Source organism: Acomys russatus, chromosome 11, assembly GCF_903995435.1.
Source record: "Acomys russatus chromosome 11, mAcoRus1.1, whole genome shotgun sequence".
Classification (NCBI taxonomy): domain Eukaryota; kingdom Metazoa; phylum Chordata; class Mammalia; order Rodentia; family Muridae; genus Acomys; species Acomys russatus.
Window position 1 is genome coordinate 39,909,191 of NC_067147.1, and position 19,598 is coordinate 39,928,788.

Consider the following 19,598-nt stretch of genomic DNA (forward strand, 5'->3'; position numbering starts at 1 on the left):
TGGACGTCGGCAGTAGACGTGGGTGCCGCTACATTCACACATGGGAGATGCATGGCCAGGTCGAACTTGAATCATGCAGAGTGGCAGGGTAGGAGTGAGGGGTCCAGGCGAGAAGTCGTCAACAGCACGCGCTCGGTGTGGCATTCTATACCGTGCTCCGTTACCGCGGTTCCCTTCCTCCCTCTGCGGCATACTGGGTCTCCCAGCAGGGCTTGTTGGGTGGAACAGGGGCGGGGGTCATCGGTTCTAGAGAGGAGTGCTGGAAGGGTGCTGGGCTGGGGGGCTGGGAGGATCCTGGCTCCTAGGCGTTCATACCCTCTCTGAGCCGCACACCCACAGCCGTGATAAGGGCGGCCCCCTTGCCGCTGCCGTCTTCAGACAGGAGGAAGGACACGGTGCACTTTGGTGACAGTTCCTTCACAGTTTGGTGCATGATTTTGGAGAAGCTGAAAAGATGAGAGACAACGGAGAAGCTGGGCTTGACTCACAAGTACTGGAGAAAGGGGAGGGCGGGGGCTGCGGAAAACCAGCTGTGGTTGGTTGGGCTGCAAACTGGGCTTGCTTATTTGGTAGAGCATCTGCCCTGAATTTGATATCTAGTCCTGGGGAGGTGGAGGCAAAGAAGACCAGAAATTCAAGGACATCCTCAGCTATCAAGCTTGAGGCCAGCCTGAGCTAAGACTGTCTCAAGAATATATAACAAAAACCAGGCATGGTTGAGAAGGCTATGTTCAGGTCTGTTATAATAACAGCCTCCCACAGGGAGGTATGTACAAATACAGCCCTCAGACTCCCACCCCACATCTTGGTGGTCCTAGGGGACCTGAAAAATCTGTCTCTGAAACCTGGAAACAAATAGCTGGGCGGTGGTGGCGCACGCCTTTAATCCCAGCACTTGGGAGGCAGAGGCAGGCAGATCTCTGTGAGTTCGAGCCCAACCTGGTCTACAAAGTGAGTCCAGGATAGTGTGGTTACACACAGGAAGCCTGCGTCAAAAAACAAAAGCTCATCTTCCAGAGCTGGCACCCAGAGCCCACAGCAGAAGAGAGCAGCACCCATAGCATTCTGTGCTGAACACTGTTAAGAGTTAGGCTGAGGCTCTGAGCAATGGTTCTTGCCTCTGGTGGACACCAGCTAGGGGCCCCTACTTGAAACATAGCATTTCTAGCCCTGTCAGGAGCTAGAATTGGTGAGGGGTGGCAGTTCAGGGCAGCCTCAAGCTTCCTCAGATGCCTGGCTCGTGTTGTACTGGGGAGAGAACCCAGAGCTCCATGCATGCAATGCACACACCCCTACCTCAGAGAGCCAAAGAGAAGTAGGGAGAATGCCACACCCTGCCAGTGTGAGCTGGCCCAGTGAAACCCATCTCTGGCTTCCCAAAGTTCCATCAAACAGTGGGGGGTGGAGAGGAGGGGAGCAGGGCTAATTGTCTCGGGCTCCTGTCCCCAAATGCCCAGCCACAAGCTGCTATACCTCCCTGAGGAATTGTGTTGGCACCTTGTAACCCGACTGGCCAAGGGGAAGCCGTACTCACTGTGGGTGAAGTTTGTAGAGTGTCCCGTCCACTCCCACGGTCACATTCAGATGGTCTAGGCCTCTGTTCTCCCTAATCTTTTCCACCACAGCTGCCATGCCTGCACCACACAGCTGAGCCGCCCTCTTGGATACTACCCCACACACGGTCTTCACCAGGATACTGTCGTCACATGTGCTGTTTATGCCCAGCTGCTGGAGGATGGCCCGCACCTGGAGCAGCGCTAATCGGTCACTGGGAAGGACAAGAAGCCAGTGAGGCAGATGGAGCAGGCCCTTTAGAGCAAAGGACTGGTCCGATCACTCTAGCATCTTAAGAGATTGATTTCCCATCTAAATAGATTTTTAAAATTAAGTATATATGCACACACACACACACACACACACACACACACACACACACACACACACACACACACACACACACACACACACGTAGGTAGGTGTGTCTATGTGTATCCCACAGAGGCCAGAGGAGGGCGTCAGAGCCCCTGTCTCTGAAGCGATGACATGCTTGGTTATGCTGAGAGCCACACAGTGGACTTTCAGAAAAGGTGAGAGGTTTCAGGTGCCTGTGGCAGCCAGGGGCGTCAGGTCCCCTGGAGCTGGAGTCACAGGTGGCCTGTGAACTTGAGTGCTGGGAACCAAAATCATGTCCTCTCCAAGAGCAGTGTGGGCTCTTAGCCAGCGAGCCATCGCTCTAGCCCATGGCTTTAAATCCGTGTTTCTCAACTTGTGGGTCATAACCTTTTAAATAGGGTTGCTTAAGACCATCAGAAAACAAGGATATTTATATTACAATTAATAACTAGCAAAATTACAGCAATAAAGTAGCAATAAAAATAATTTTATGGTTGGGGGTCACCACAACATGAGGAGCTATATTAAAGGGTCTCAGCATTAGGAGGTTGAGAACCACTACTTTAATGTGTGTGTGCGTGCGTGTGTGGTTTTTCAAAACAGTTTCTTTGTGTAGCCCTGGCTGTCCTGAAACTCACTCTGTAGACCAGGCTGGCCTTGAACTGAGATCCGCCTGCCTCTGCCTCCTGAGAGCTGGGATTAAAGGTGTGTGCCACTACCCAGCTGCTTTAAGCTTTGTAATGAAACCAAATGCATTACATGCTACAGAATATAGAAAACCAAGAAAAATTAAAAAAGAAAAACTAAAATGATCTATTATCCAGAAAGTGCTAATAACTTTCTTAGATTTTCTTTCCCTCCTCTTTTTTTGAAAGAGACAGTTGCCCAAGATGTCCTAGAAACTCACTGCCTATCCACCTCACCACGACACCATCCAGGAAAGACCACTTTGAAAATATGTAAATTCCAGCCAGGCAGTGGTGGAGCACGCCTTTAATCCCAGCACTCAGGTGGGATCTCTGTGAGTTTGAGCCGAGCCTGGTCTACAAAGTGAGTTCAATATGGCCAGGGCTTCACAGAGTAACCCTGTCTTGAACCACCCCCACCCCCACTTTTTTTAGTAACTTCCTAAGATTGATATCAGGGCAGGTGGATCTCTGTGAGTTTGAGCCGAGCCTGGTCTACAAAGTGAGTTCAATATGGCCAGGGCTTCACAGAGTAACCCTGTCTTGAACCACCCCCACCCCCACTTTTTTTAGTAACTTCCTAAGAACGATATCAGGGCCTTGAGGTGGCTCAGTGGGCAAAGCGCTGGTTATGAAAGCCTAGTGAACTGAATTTGACTCCAGAGCCCACGTTAAAAAAAAAAAAAAAAAAAAAAAAAGCCAGAAGCACCCCCCACAGCAAGATGGGAGGGCCCGCCTGAAACAAGAGAGTCACCCCTCAAAAACAATGTGGGAGAAGGGAACTACTCCTGAAAAGTCGTCTGCCATGCTCACACTGTAGCCCAGCATGTCAGCCCACTCACAGTCACACACATGCTATTTGTTACGGCACCATGGTTTAATTTGCCTCCTCCTATTAGTGAGGATGGCCTTCGTTCCCTTGCTTAATGGTCACATGACCTACCTAGTGCACCCCAAGGCTTTCTGTTCTCCTAATAGACAGAGAGCTGAAATAAGACTGGCTAGCCTCCCTCAAGGACGTGCGTGGCATGGTTTTTAATACGCACTGCATGTACACATTCACCGCCTTGGTCTGCATTTGAGACAAGTTCTCAAATAGCCCAGGCTGGCCCCAAATGCACTAAGTAGCTGAGTGTGGCCTAGAACTCCTGATCCTCTGGCCTGGACCACTCACTACACACAGTGCTCGTCAGTCCCATTTTAAAGAGCAGAAAATGAGGCCCAGGGAAACTGAGTCACTGAAGCACATGGTCAAAGGTAGGGCAGATCTCAAGATCAGAACTGCAGGAATCTGCCGCCCCTCCCCCCATGCCATGCCATGCCATGCCTCTGCCTCTTGTCACATACAAAGCAAGTGGTTTCCTCAGTGTTCTGTTTCCCTCTCTCCTCCCAAACACTAACTTTAAAAAGACCTTATAGAACCTATATAACTCTGTTCCATTTTGTTTTCTTCCTTTGCTATAAGGATGTCAGAAACTGGCAGCTTTGAGTGAAGGTGCTGGGAATGTGGAAGAGAGTGGACATTTTAGAAATCAGTAAGGCAGTTCCTCAGAAAAATTTAAAATGTAATTACCGTAGGGTCCAACAAGTCCACTTGTGAGTGTATGGGTGAGAGACATAAAATCAGGGGCCAAATATTTACTCCCCAGTGTTCATAGTATCATTTAGAAGAGGCAAATGGAAACAACCCAAGTTGCCAGACTGTAGTAGAAGTGGGAAAACAAAATGGGATAGGTGCACCCAATGGAATATTACTCAGCCCTGAAAAGGGAGGGGCACAACATGGATGAGCCTTAAAAATGCTACGCTAAGTACAGCACTCCAAACAAAAGCAATCATACTGTAGGCTTCTACTTATGTGACGTACCTAGAATACTCAGATTCCTAGAAGCAGAAGGCAAAATAATGATCAAAACCCAACTCCCTACTCACCTCTCAATCTGAGAGAGGAACTTGGTCTCAAAGATGCCTCGAGTCTTGAGCGGCTCGGAGATCTGTCCCCGGAAGAGGAACCCTTTCTTGGTGAAGTCGATCAGGATGTTACGGACAATCTCACCCAGGTACATCCCACTGATCATCTTCTCAAACCTGGATCAGGGAGAAGGGAGGCTGCTGCACAGGGGGGACCACACTCTCAGCCCAGCAGTCACCCCGGACCTATGATTGCCCACCAAGGGCATGGGCACCGTCACGAGCCTGCCCAGGCAGAGAGGGGTCTAGGAAGCCCTCCATCCTCCCCACACAGATGCCTTCAGCAGTCACAGAAAGCTGTGTTAGGTGTCTTTGCCTATCCTCATCCTATTCCGCTCCAAGCCACAAGCCACACCCCAGGGAGGCCCACCCCAGACTTGCTCTCTCCTATTCCAGGCTCCCTCACACCTTCCCCTTCTACAGGGCACGCACAGACTCCCTTCCTCTCGTCGCCACGGCAGTGACTGGTGGCAGTAGGTGTCTCACTCAGCCAGGTCACAGTCCAACACAGTACACGGCCCTCAGCAAAGTATTCAGGACAGAGTTTCAGACTAAGCAAATGGCTCAGCTGAATCTTAAATGAACAGAGAAAGTTCTTTGCTTTTTTTTTTTTTTTTTTTTTTTTTTTTTGATTGAACACAAAGTGGGGTGGGCCACAACAGGTTCAAGTCAATTTATTTTCCAAAGGACATGACTTGGACCATCTCGTCCTAGTTATGCCATCCAACAACCTTCTTGAGAGACTGGGACCATCATCTCATTTCAAATGGATCCTGCCATTTCAGAACCAATCTGAGATCTGCACTGCAAAACCTGGAGCAGCCGCTAGGGGGCGCAGGAGCTTGCAGAGGGAAAGGCATCTACCTCACCCACTATAGAAAGCCCTCAAAAGCAGTCCCCAAAGGGGAAATGAGGCACTGCATCTACTAGTAGTCTCTGTCTCTTCTGGGAATAATCCTACACCGTGCTAGGAATCAAAAAACCAAGGCCCTGTTGCAGACGCCCTCTGCCTCCACCCACCTCTTTGCGCATGCTCCATCGGGCTGATTACCTTTGTTTCCCGGCGTTTAGAGAATATTCGTCCACCACTTTGTCAAAGTCTGTTCTGATGTCATCCAGACAGCCGCTGTCGCCAAAGGCGCCCCACTCCATGTTAATGCACATCTGTCCCTTGTTCCCCTCCACCATCTCCACGTTCTTCATCTCTTCCATGTAGCAGGCATTGCTGCCGGTCCCTAAGAAGCAGGGCCAGAGGTCAGTGATGGGGCCACACCAGAGGTTTCATGCCTGGCGCTCTGACAGCAGGTAGGGGTTACTATAAAATTATAATAGTCATATATGCATATATTTGGATTAAATATGTCCCATCCCCTACCCTCCAACCCCCCCCCCATCCTCTACCATTTTCCCCTCTCAGCTCCGTGTGTACCTCCCAAAAATACCCGCTGAGCCCAGTTAATGCTGCCAGCATGTGCATTAGGGTGGGACCATCTTTTGGAGCATAAGGAGGCTTCTCAGGGTCCAAATCGCCACAGAAAACTGAGACCCTGACTCTCTGCCCCTGCCCCATGCAGTAGCCATCAATGGCTAATAGCTCCTCAGCTAGGGGTGGGATTTCATGATGTCCCCTTACCACCCAATCTATGCTGGGATTTTGTCCGCCTTGACTTTGCACAGGTCCTGTGCCTGCAGTCCGAGCCTCTGGTTTCATGTGTTCAAATGTCCTGACACGTGTGCAAAAGACTAGTTTTCTAGAGTAGCCAACCACCTCTGGCTCTTATAATCTTCTACCCCCCTCTTCCACAGAGATCCCTGAGCCTTGGCAGGAAGGGACTCTACCAACTGAGCTACATGCCCAGTGAAAGAGAGGGGGGGGGGGGGGGAGGGAGGGAGGGGGAGAGAGACAGACAGTGTGTGTGTGTGTGTGTGTGTGTGTGTTTGAGACAGGGTTTCTCTGTGTGGCCTTGCCTGTCCTAGAACTTAATCTGTAGACCAGGCTGGTCTCGAACTCACAGAGATCTATGTGCCTCTGCCTTCCAAGTGCTGGGGTTAAATTAAATGTATGTGTCACCACTGCCCAGCATATATTTCTTTCTTTCTCTTTTTAAAAAACGTATATTTGGTGTTTGGCCTACATGTATGTCTGAGTGAGGGAGTCGGATCCACTGGAATCTGAGTTACAGCCACGTGGGTGCTGGGAATAACCCGGGTCCTCTGGGATGCTGAGCCATCTCTCCAGCCCTATAGCTTGTTTTTTGGTTTGTTTGCCTTGGTTTTTTTTTTTTTTTTTGGACATGGTTTCTCTGTGTAGCTCTGGCTGTCCTGGAACTTGCCTGTAGACCAGGCTGGCCTAGAACTCACAGAGATCCACCTGTCTCTGCTTCTCAAATGCTAGGATTAAAGGCGTGTGCCATCGCTGCCCAGCTGGGTGTATTTTTTTGAAGCTGAACAAAACATCTTTGTTTTCCTAGTGATTCTAGGACAACTTAAATTTAAATGACAAATCTGAGGTAAACTACAAAGAGGGATGAATTAATTTACCTTTCAAACAAACAAACCAACAAAAACCACAGTTTCTCTAAATAACCCTAGCCGGCCTGGCACTTATTACATTGACTAGGCTGGCCTTGAACTTGCAGCAATCCTTAAGTGTCCACCTCCACCTCCCATGACACCCAACTTTAACTAATTTACTCTATGCCTAAAGCCTCACCTACCTGTTCAGATAGGGCCTGTGTTTATGTTGGTAGATGCTCTTACAACAGAGGAATGCATTGCTAGTGGGAAATATTCAGATCGGGGGTAACAAAACACACACACACACACACACACACACACACACACACACACACTAGCCAGAGGACTGTTACTTTTGTCCCTCACCTGTTCACTTGTCTTCTCTTGTACAAAGAAGTCAGGGACTAGACCTAGTCAACAAGCTCCTGAGTGCTGGAGGACGCAGGCCACCTTTCTAAGCAACCGCTCCTTGACTTGCAGGGATCACAGACTGTCTTAGGTAGGGTTACCATTGCTGGGATGAAACACCATGTCCAAAGCAACTTGGGGGAGGAAAGGGTTTATTTGGCTTAGGCTTCCACATCACTGTTCATTATCAAAGGAAGTCAGGGCAGAAACTCAAGCAGGGCAGGAACTTGGGAAGCAGGAGCTGATACAGAGGCTACGGAGGTGTGCTGCTTACTGGCTTGTTCCCCATGGCTTGCTCAACCTGCTTTCTTGTAAAACCCCGGGACCACCAGCCCAGGGTTGGAACCATCCAAATGGGCTGGGCCTTCCCCTATCTTTTTTTTTTTTTAAGGTTTATTTATTTATTATTACGTACACAGTGCTCTGCCTGCATGTACCCCTGCAGGCCAGAAGAGGGCATCAGATCATGTTATAGATGGTTATGAGCCACCATGTGGTTGCTGGGAATTGAACTTAGCACCTCTGGAAGAGCAGTCAGTGCTCTTAACCGCTGAGCCATCTCTCCAGGCCCTATCAATCACTAGTTAAGAGATGCCCTACAGGCTTGCCTACAGCCTGATCTTCCTGAGACATTTTCTCAATTGAGTGAGGCTCTGTCCTCCAGGATGGCTCTAGCTTGTGTCAAGCTGACATAACCAGACTATCTGCTGCTTCTGAGACAAGGAGCATTCCTCAGGGCGGCGTGTGGTTCCCATGGCTTAGAAGCCTCTGGTTTCTATTCTTGAACTCTCTAGAGTGCATTCTTATCCCCTAGGACTGGGGAAGGAGCGCAAGTCAATGCAGTTTTAGCTCACAAGGGGTGACGTAAGCAAACTGGGAAATGCGCTTTCAAGCAGTTTTATAGTTATTCATTTTAAAATTCTGTGTGTGTGTGTGTGTGTGTGTGTGTGTGTACACACACACACACACACATGTATGGGCCTGCGCATGTGAGGGATTAGAGTTCAACTTGCAGGGGACTTCCGTTCTCTTGCTCTACTGTAGAGTGGACCTGGGGATCTGGCTTAGACCATGAGGCTTGGCATCAGGAACCTTTAGCCACTGAGATCTATGCACTAGCCCGGACAGTAGGTTTAAGGTCATGACCTCAGGCTTGTGGTCACTGGACTTAGTCAAGGAGCCCACATGCCTGGGAACCTGTGTTCATGAAGATCTTTGTCAGGTCTCAAACCCGCACAAGTCTCACCTGGTACTGTGGCTTGGGTCCTCCCACACTTCTCACCCTCCCCATAACCCTCCAACCCAGAGGCCAGGCTTCCCCTCCCCACCTCCACGCTTTTCTCTCCTGTATCACTCAGCCATCTTGTCAACGAGCTCTCTTGGGATCCTCTTCTCTCTCTTCCCCTCCTGCGCCCCTCATCCCCCACCTCACCTCTCATGGCCCAGTCTCTCTTCTGTTGGCCATGTTCAGTGTGGACTCTTCCAGATGCCTCCTGCCAAATTCTCCCTTTTTCTACCATACAGCCCTTCTCCTCAACCAGACCCCGGAGAGGTCATGTGGTCATTTTCAGTCCAGCTGGACTCAAGGGGTCTGGAGTGAGGCTCCCAGAAAGTCTGCCACCTATAACTACACACACCATAGAAAAGCCTTCAGGGATACAGGTCAGCTTTCACTCAGTTCAAAGGTGTAACCCGTGCCCCCTATCCCTGCTGGCCAGACCAAAGGCATAACCCATCTGAAAAACCTATGCAGGATTCCCAGGCACTCCTGATAATGCCACTGGATTGTCTGTTTTCTCAGTTCCCTTCTGTTCAAAGTATGAAAGGGGATGAGGGGTAGGAAGGAACCCTGGAAATAGAAGATTTAAAAAAAAAAAAGCCAAAATATGTAACCTGTATTTCTTGGCCATTAGAATTCTGGGCAAATAGGTCAATTGATGGTAGGAAGAAAAAACTGGTTGGGTCAGAACTGTGCTGTGTTGACCTGGACAGGCTAGAGCTCCCAGGCAGCAAGGTGAGGCCTGGCCCAGAACAACAGAATATGCCAAGTCATACTGGGTTTGCAGGTCCCATCTAAGCCCATTCACGGGCAAAAGGCTGGGCAGGGCTGGGTGGAGAACAGAAGGCATGAAAAAAGTCTCAGAGGTAGACCGCCAAATACCCTTCCCTGGATGGGCTGCCTGATGCCCTGTTTCAACACTGTTCAGGGTGGCTTAATAACAAGTACAAAAGCTTCCCTGGTGCCAGAGGGCAGCCTGTGAGTCCCATCCCAACCTTCGGACACTGGAAATGATCTTCACACAGGGGCAACACTGCAGATGTTGGTGACTAAGTGTTTTGGGGGGGGGGGTGTTTGGGGAGTGCTATAATTAACTTTAATTGTCAACTTGGCACAACCTAGAATCACCTCAGAAGAGAGTCTCAATGACAGATCATCTGCACTGGGTTGAAGGAATGCTAGTTGAAGTGTGAGGACCCAGCCCACTGTGGGCAGCACCATCCCCTAGGCATGGGACCTGAACTGGTTAAGAGGGGAGGAGAAGTCAAGTTGAGCACAAGCAAGCAAGCAAGCAAGCCAGGGAGTCTGTGTGCTCACTTCTTTCTGCTCTTGACTAAGGATATGATGTGACTAGTTGTTTCAAGTTCTTGCCTGTTTGTGACCTGAAATTGACAGCTAAAATAAATCCTTTCTCCCCCCAGGTTGCTTTTGTTAGGCTATGTTATTAAATCAGCAGGTGGAGGTGAGGACATCCAAGGTTATTCTTAGACCTCCACGCACACCGTGTGCACATGCATTCCTGCAAAAACACTGTACGTACGTGTCACACACACACACACACACACACACACACAAACACACTCACACGCAGGCACACATGCATACAATTTAATGCTCTTGAGCTCTAGGTTTGGAACACAAGGAAACAACCAACATGGCTGGGGCCACTTTGACAGTGGCTATCAGCAGGGAACGGTGCTGTGGAGCATACTGGCCCCACTCAGCTAGAACATGGTCAGGAGCGAAGATGGTCTCTGCTTCCATTTCAGCCAGAGAGTCTGCAGCTTGGGGCTCCTCACACACACAGGCTGGTCCCAGGCATCCCACTCCATCTAGCCAGGACACATAAGGGTTTTTGTGGCCTGTTTCCTGGAGAGCTCACTGACTGACAGCACATCATAATTGATGTGCAGCATTGTGGGGTGTTGGTACGGGAAGGGACCTCTACAACCTTCCCTCCAATACAGAATTCTAGAGGTGGTAAAATAAATGGCACCAAGAGATCAACTGCCACCCCCTGTCCTCGCCCCACTAAGGACTGTGCTGCAGAGTCCCTACAAAACAGAAGAGGCCAATGTCCCCTCCCTGGAGAAGGCAGATACCCCTTCAGGACACTTACCTACGATGAGTCCGACTTCACAAGTGGGCTCCTCATAAGCGCAGGTCATCATGGTGCCCACAGTGTCATTGACCACAGCCACCACATCCAGGTCAAATTCCTTCAAAAAGAAAGGGGTGTGGATCCAGGGAAGGGCCAGCTTGACCTGCCTTGAATCCTGCTAGTTCATGCTCTGGCCTGGTGGGTGCTGGTTTTCTGACTCTGTTCTGCACTTGAACACAGGGTAGCAACACTGTCTAAGTCTATTCTGGCCCAGCAGGGCCATGCATGGCTAATGCTTGCGTTCTGAGAAGCTGGGTAGTGTCTGATTGTATGGGCTGTTAGGAACTGCTTCTCTCGTTCTACCCCTGTGAGTCAGGACTTTACCTCTCTCTGAGCGTATCATCCTTTTCACATTGGTTTTGTGTGTGTGTGTGTGTGTGTGTGTGTGTGTGTGTGTGTGTGCGTGCGCATACACGCATGTGTATACAGTGCCACTCTGAGGCTGGCGGTGACTGCGGAACATGTCCATCACCCCAAATCCCTTAATTTCTGTGATTCCCGCCCCCCCCCAAGGCAAAAAATATTTTTAAAATATTAAGTTACCTCTCTCCTTTTCACCGCGTCCCTTAGTAAAGTGGCTACATCGTGACCCTCGCAGTCACTGGCCTTGAAACCCTTTGTCCACGTGATCAAGATTCCCTAAAACAAGAAAGGCCAGAGAGCTTGGGTGAGTATGCTTCTAGTCAGGAGAATTTGATACTCTCCCTGAAGGGACTGTAGCCAGCTCAGGCCTGGCGAGCATGGCTCTGGCTGGCCTTGCCCTTCTCCCCCATCCCCTCTGCCCTTGCAAGAAACCATCAGATTACACTCCTAAAGCTAACCGCCAAGGTGTGCCCTCTTATTTGGCCACTTCCTCCTCCTGAGGCTGACTACCAAGGTCCAGCTAGCAAAATATTGAAGTCCAGCAATCAAAACTCCCTCTTTGGTTCACCTCATAAACATCCCCAAACAAAATATACCATTGTATCCTAGCCCATTCTGATATGGGCCTTCCCTTTTCTCAAGAATTACACTTGCAGGGTCATTGGCTGCTGTTTTTCTGAGTCAAAAAGCAGCCGCTTTAACTTGTCTGCCCCCACTTAATAAAGAAAACAGGTGTTTGGGTATGGCTTGTCCCTAATCCAGGCTCTGAAAGGGAACCGACCACCTTGTGTGTGTTTGGGGGGGGGGGGTCTCCTTCACTCCTTCCCAGGCCATAACCACGGAGGCTGTGTGTCTCGATCCCGTGACATCACACTCAAACAATAAAGCGTGAGTGGATCCCTGCGGGCTGGCCCCTCCCACCATGCTCACGGATATCTGCTCTCTAATCGCACTTCACAGATGGAGAAACTGAGGCACATAAGGTTAGCTGCTGACTGTGTAACTGAAGAAAGGAAAAACTGTGGTGACACTATTAATCACAGGACTAATGTTATGCGCTACTGGGAGGAAAAGCACCACATGTGTGCTCATGTGTGTGTGTGTGTGTGTGTGTGTGTGTGTGTGTGTGTGAGAGAGAGAGAGAGAGAGAGAGATGAGAAAGAGAGTGGGTTGGGGTGGGAGGTGACAGTATAAGCAACCCGCTTCAGAAGAGTCAGCCTGCTGTATGTGGAGGCTCACACCCAGATTCTCAGCACTTGAAAGGCTGGAGCAGGAGTTAGTTCAAGACCAGCCTAAGGTATGTAGTTAAGTTCTAGGCTAGCCTGAGTTATGGGAGAGTGCTTGCCCAGTGTGCACAAAGCCCCAGCACCAGCCGCTAACACAGACCACGCTTGACAGCACACACTCATAATCCCAGCACATGGGAAATAGAGGAAGGAGGATTAGAAGTTCTAGGCCATCCTTGGCTACACAAGGAATCTGAGGCTAGCCTGGACAATAGAAGACCCCGCCCTTAGAACTCTGGTGTTGCATATTTGGCCATGTCCCCTTGATGGGGAGGCCTGATGGCACTCGGAGGAAGGATAGCGGACTACCAAGAAGAGACTTGATACCCTAGCACCATATTCAGGGGGAGGAGGTTCCCCTCAGTCACAGTCATAGGGAAGGGAAATGGGGTGAAAGCAGGAGGGAGGGAGGAATGGGAGGATGCATGGGATGGGATAGAAAATGAGAGGTGATATGAATGATTTTATTTAAAAAAAAAAAAAAAAAAGACCCCTGCACTTAAAAAAATTTTAAAGAGAGTCAATTGCTGATATTTAAAAAGGCTTAAAAGGACGTGTGTGTGTGTGTGTGTGTGTGTGTGTGTGTGTGTGTGGCTTTTGATGTGGCTTGTCTGAAGTTATTCATTTCCTGTGTTTTCAGGGCTGTAGTTAACCTCCTTGGGTTGAAGTTTTTCTGATGACATCACCTTACTTAGCTCTCCCAGTGCTGGCAATCAGGCCCCTCCCTCGCTGGCCATGTCTCCGCTTGTGCCATGCAGGGCTGCCTGCATATCTTCCAGACAGGCTGGCTGGATCCTCCCCCCAGGGATTTGGCAAAATTCCTCTACTCACAATAGTCCCCCCCCCCCACCCCTGGCCCTCTCTGTACAGTGGCTGAGAGCTGGCACATGGGTCTGATGTAGGAGAGTCCCTAAGGACAGAAATTGTAACTAGATGAAAAATATGAAATAAAACGAGGAGGACATGATGACCCCTAAGGTGTGGAGAGGATTCTTATTGTAGATATATAAGGGAGAAAGCAGACAGAAGGAGAGAAGAGTCCAGGTTGAACATGGTTAACAGACTTAATGGGACGATGAGAGGAAGAAAGGGAAGGGAGAGCAAGAGAGAAGCCACCAACCCAAAGAGGAGCCTGGCACAGCCAAAATGGCTGGGTTATATAGGGATCAGGCTTGTGGAAAAGATGAGAAGCCCAGCCCCTGGGAGGGAGGGGTGTAGGGTAGTGGGCGGGGCAAGGAGAGCTGGGAGGAGCCACGGGTACTGAGATTTGTCCTAGGCTTGGGACCTAACAGTAACCCTCCACCTGTACCCAAGCTTTAGTGTGCACACATGCCCTGTCTGGGACGCTTTTCATCCTATAGATTGAGCAAGCATTTACTAACAGTCTCTTCCAACAGAGCAGTGTGCCAGGGCCTATGGGTACCCAGCTCCTGGCCATACAAGCAGCCAAAAAGAAAGCTACCAAGGGCTGAGGATGTGGCTAGTTGGCAGAGGACTTGCCTAGCACATGCAAAGCTCTGGGTTCCACCCCAGCACACAAAAAATCCAGTGTGGTGGTGCACACTTGCAATGACAGCACCTAGGAAGTGGAGGCAGGGGGCCAAAAGGTCGTGGCTATGCGGCTACATAGCAAGTTGGAAGCCGGCCAGGCATAAAGAAGTGGGGGGGAGGGGGGGGATTTAAAAAGAGAAGTGGGGTTAAAGGAGGAAGGAAAGAAAGAAAGAGCTAGAAATTTTATAATGGAGGTCATTCTTTGTGCCTGGAGACCCCAAAAGTTCTCAGAAGTCACACAAACCTTTTTTGTTTTGGTTTTGTTTGTTTGTTTCTTGAGACAAGGTTTCTCTATGTAGCCCTGGCTCTCACTCTGTAGAACTCACTCTGTAGATCAGGCTAGCCCCAAACTCAGAGATCTGCCTACCTCTACCTAAAATCAAAGGTGTGCACCATCATCACCACAACGACCACCATCACCACCACCAGCACCCGGCGAGGTGGTCCCTTTCAGCGAGGGCAGAAGAGTCGAGCGTTAGGGTGTTCCGGGTGGGAGGGCGGGGTGACCTATGGGACATGTAAAACTGGCCCCAGACATCTAAGGACAGCACTGAGGTCAGAGGAAGTCCTAGCAACATGAAGTCAGTGCTCTCAGAGGTCAGCTGTCCACAGGACAAGAGACTCACACAGTCCAGGCTCTTCTGCTTGCAGGGAAATGAGAAGGTGAAGCCCAGAGGCATCCGGGGGCCTTTGATGCCCATGTAGTCCAGGAAATCGGAGATGCAGGAGACGATGTGGTCAAAGAGCTTCAAGAGAAAAGGGATGGATGGATTACCCAGGCTCTCTTTGGTTTCACACTTTCAGCATGCACACATGCACGCATTTTTAGGAACTTCCCAGCCACTGGATTATCATGGGCAAGGTATGGCTCAAAGGACCTGATGCTTTAGGGCCACAGGGCCATAGCTACAGTGTCCCATGGCAGATATTGGTTATCTCATGACCACCAATGCCACTGGCCAGGCATGTGACGTGCCCGCCCACCTTACCTCTTCCCCGGTGCCTTGCATGACTTCTAGAGGAATGGAGTAGATCTTGTTATGCATTTCCACTGTCCTCTTCTTCCCACTACGGATCTTTACCAGTAGGACTCGGAAATTCGTTCCTCCGAGATCCAAGGCCAAGAAGTCGCCGTGCTCTGCCGCAAGGGAGAACAGAGAGAAAGCCGCACGTGGCTGAGTCCATCTCGGTGACCAGTAGTCCCCAGGCAGGCCCCGTCATGCATTACAGGAGCTGCTGGATGTGTTGAGTGCTCCCTGTGGTATACAGCGTGGGCTCCGAGGAGAAGCCAGACCCTGAGTCACAAGCTGAGCTGGCATCAGAATGGTAGCCTCGGGATAGAACAGTGACGAGTGAGTCACTAAACCTCACCAGGGTTACTTCAAAGCCTGACAACAATAGCTTTAGTGACTCTCATATAAAAATGCATTATTTGTATCAACATGAATCCAAGAATGGCCACAGCCTTCCCTTCCCTCTTTGCAGGATGGGTGTATGGTTCTTTGTTGTTTGCTTTGCTTTTGTTTCAAAGCAATGTTTCTCTGTGTAGCCCTGGCTGTCCCAGAACTTGCTCTGTAGACCAGGCTGGCCTCAAACTCAGAGATTCTCCTCCCGAGTGCTGGGATTAAAGGTTGTGACACTACCGCTCTCCTTGGGCGTATGGTTCTTGCCACTGAAAAATAGAAGGACCTGTTGCTTTTCTTCAGGGGTTCTGTGACCCAAAGGGTGTGGCATGAGCCACATTGGGCCAGGCCCGGCCTTGGTCTTCAGATCTTGTTTCTACCCAGTGACAGAGCACAGTGACCCCCTGGTGGGTCAGCCAGCCACCCTGTACGCTGGGTATACAGAAAAGATTGGGGTTGGCTTCCCAGCTGACCCTCAGGGGAGACCAGCAGGGCCTGGCCCAGATGGGCAGAATCGGCCAGCTGACCCACCAAATAGTGGGCAGTAGTGAATAGTAGTTGGTTTATGCTACTAAACTTGAGAGCGGTTTGTAGTAAAGCAGTAAATAAATTATCTGTAAGATGTGTCTTCTCCTCTTCCTCTTCTTCTTCTTCTTCTTCTTCTTCTTCTTCTTCTTCTTCTTCTTCTTCTTCTTCTTCTTCTTCCTTCTCCTCCTCCTTCTTTTTTCTCCTTCTCCTCTTTCTTCTTTTTGGTTTTTCAAGACAGGGTTTCTCTGTTTAACAGCTCTAGCTGTCCTGAAACTCGCTCTGTAGTCCAGGCTGGCCTCGAACTCACGGAGATCTTGTAAGTGCTGGGATTAAAGGTGTGCGCCACCACGGCCCGACAAGATGTGTTTTCTATCCCAGTCATTAGTCTGACTATCCACCCAAGACGCTCTTCAATATTGCCATAGAACTAGCCTCCATGAGGGGTGAGATGCTTCTCCTACCTGCCCAGGTGTGCAGAGCCCCAAGTCTGTCTCCCTCATACATACCCTGCCACCACTTAAAAGATGAAGACTGTGTGAATTCTTCTGTCTCATATAGCACAGGCAGGCCTCAAACTCACAACGTTAGTGAGGCTCAAACCCTAGAGCCTTCTGAGTACTCAGATTACAGGTGTGTTCCACTATACCTGGCTTCCCAGTTTCTAATTCTGACATGATTTTACAGAGCACTAGCCTGGGAGGTCCCACTAGAAAAACTGAACTGCTGTAGGCCCTGAAACACACACACACACACACATACACACACACACAAAGCTGGGTGTGGTGGTACACACCTGTAATCCCAGCACTTAGGGAGAAGAGGCAGGTGGATCTCTGTGAGTTCGAGGCCAGCTTGGCCTGGACAGCCAGAGAAAGCCTGTCTTGAAAAACAAAAAGCCAGGGCTGGAGAGATGGCTCAGTGGTTAAGAGTCCCGCTTGTTCTTCCAGAGGTCCTGAGTTTAAATCCTAGCAACCACATGGTGGCTCACAACCATCTATAATGCGATCTGATGCCCTCTGCTGCAGATAAAGTACTCATATGCAATAAATAAAATTTAAAAAAAAACAAAAACAAAAACAAAAAACCAAACCAAACAAAACCATAGACACACACACACACACACACACACACACACATACACCACAAACTGGGGTGGGTAAGATTCCAGCTCTTGTGAAATTAGGCATGGCCAATGCAAAGGCATCCTCAGGAGAGCCCAGTATGTCCTCCACTCATTCCCATCCCTAACCCCCCCTCCTTCCTAGGACAGAGGTGTGACAGCCCCAACTGGTCCTTACCAGTCCCATCTGGGATGCTCCGGACAAAAGAAGGTAACATCTTGACAGTAGCCTTGGCGTTCGTCGCCTTCTTCAGCCCCAATTCCATCTCAGCCCGCATCCTCTTCTTCACCTCCATCAGTGTCTGTTTGGTGAGGCGGAAGTGGGCCAGGGTCTCCTCAATCTGCCGGTGCTGCTCAGCCAGGCGGTAGGCCACAGCCGTCACCATGGCAGCCCCCTTGCCACTGCCGCTCTCTGAGAGGAGGAACCGCACATCCGAGTCGGGCACCAGGCGCCTCAGGGTCTTGTGGAAACGCCGGGAATACCTGAAGGGGGAAGGTGGGAATGGGTGTGCTGCAACAGCTGGACTGAGCGCTACCTGGTGGAGCACTGTTAACTCTCCAGTCAGCGTGCTTTAATACAATTCTCTATTGCTGCTCTTTCCTTACGCACCCCGCTAGAGAAATCCATAAAACACATACGAGGAAAGGAAATTATCCAAAACTGCTTATAACAAAAACAACAACAAAATGGAGGGGCATCTCATTGTTTTATAAGTATTACCAAAAAAAAAAAAAAAAAAATTGAGGGTCAAAACCATCTTGTCTGACGCAGGACTGTTGCTAGCTCCAGACCAACCTAGGCACGTAGTCAGTTCCAGGCTCGCTGAAGCTACATAGCAAGACTTTGCTCCAAATGAGCAAAAAGTGTGTGTGTTGGGGCATTTCTGTCCTCAGCTGTATTACAGTGCCACAGCAGCGAAAGGCAAGTGCTTCAAAGTCATAGCCAAGACCAAGGGTGAGGGAGTGTTCCTGCTTCTAAGACAAGCGACCTTGAGTCAGTGTTGACCTTGAACTCAGTGGAGACCGTGTCTGGCAGAAGGCAGTAGCGTGCTGGGAAAGGAATGGGTTTAGTGAGGAGCTGACATAAGGAATTAGAGCTAACGCAAGCTCTCAATAACCCCTCTTGTTTTTTTGTCTTTTGGTTGTTTTGGGTTTTGATTTTGGTTTTGGGTTTTGGTTTTGTTTTGTTTTCCATTTGGCTCTTCTCCTCCTCCCTGGAAGAACAGCTTAGGCCACTGTGAGATACAGAACTTGTGGTCTGCTGTATGGAAGGCCACCTGCCAAAGGAAACAGGAAAAACCACTTCCCAAAACACAGGCAGCCACTGCCTCCAAGGAACGGGTTAAGAATGCCTTCTATTCTGTCTGAAACTCTTGTAAATGGTCGCGAGTTTCTAGTCATTCTGAAACGAGGAAAGTTCCAAGTTAGGCTCTGTTTACGCATGTGCTCTCAGATAGGTGCACATATGGAGGTATACATGATTCCACACGTGAGTGTGTGTGTGTGTGTGTGTGTGTGTGTGTGCACGCGCGTGCCAGGGGTTAACATCAGGGGTCTCCCTTAATTGGCCTCCAGCTTAGTTTTAGTGACAAGGTCTCCCGGGAACCTAGGGCTCACCAACAGGCTGGACTGGCCAGCAGGACCCAGGGTTCCTCCCATCTCTACCCTGCCCTGGGGTCGCAGGTGCTCACTGTAATCCCGTGCCCCTGGCGAGGGTTGCGGAGATGTGAATCACGTGTCTGAACTTGTGTAACATGCACTTTCCTGATTGAGCTACCACCCCAGGTCAAAGTGACGCTTTAAAATATGAGGGTGCAGGGGCTGGAGAGAGGGTTCAGTGGTTAAAAGCACTGGCTACTCTTCCAGAGGACCTGAGTTCAATTCCCAGCCCCCGCACAGTACCTCAAAACTGCCTGGAACTCCAGTTCCAGGGGATCCCACAGACACATGTGTAAGCAAAACATTAATGCTCATAAAATAAAAATAAATTATTCTTTTTTTTTAAGGGGAAGGTACAAACGGAAGGCGTTCTGAATATGGCTTTTGTACAGCATAGGAACCTGCCAACACCACGGCATGTGGATGCCCCCAATACCACCAGACTGTATACTGAAAACGAGCTATGGTGGGAAAGCTTGTGTTGTGTGTATTTCACTGCCTAAAGGCATCTTGCTTCTGGTTTTTAAACAGAATCTCACTATGTACACAGACTGGCCTCAAACTCACAAGTATCGGCCTGCCTCTGCCTTCCGAGTGCTGGGGTTAAAGGAATGGGCCACCATGCTCTGCTCTAACAAAGTTTTAATGTGGCATTATAAATCCTTAGGGTTTCTTGTAAAAAGAAAAAAAAATCCAAGAATTCCACAGGAAAAGCTGCACGCAGTTGCACAGACCTGTGGTCCCAGCCACTCAACAGCTAAGGTAAAAGGTAA

At 49.7% G+C, this 19,598-nt stretch overlaps 1 protein-coding gene across 1 annotated transcript in view; it reads right to left on the minus strand.

Annotated features, from left to right (window-relative positions):
• Positions 1 to 234: 234 nt before the first annotated feature.
• Positions 235 to 19,598, minus strand: part of Hk1 (hexokinase 1) — a 66,968-nt gene continuing 47,604 nt past the window's right edge. Inside the window, exons 10-18 of the mRNA XM_051153128.1 lie at positions 17,345 to 17,649; positions 15,105 to 15,253; positions 14,742 to 14,861; positions 11,459 to 11,554; positions 10,874 to 10,973; positions 5,602 to 5,785; positions 4,512 to 4,667; positions 1,535 to 1,768; positions 235 to 446 (exon numbers count right to left, since the gene is read on the minus strand). Coding sequence (XP_051009085.1) covers positions 302 to 446; positions 1,535 to 1,768; positions 4,512 to 4,667; positions 5,602 to 5,785; positions 10,874 to 10,973; positions 11,459 to 11,554; positions 14,742 to 14,861; positions 15,105 to 15,253; positions 17,345 to 17,649 — 1,489 coding nt within the window. The 3' untranslated portion in view covers positions 235 to 301. The remainder of the gene's footprint in view (positions 447 to 1,534; positions 1,769 to 4,511; positions 4,668 to 5,601; positions 5,786 to 10,873; positions 10,974 to 11,458; positions 11,555 to 14,741; positions 14,862 to 15,104; positions 15,254 to 17,344; positions 17,650 to 19,598) is intronic.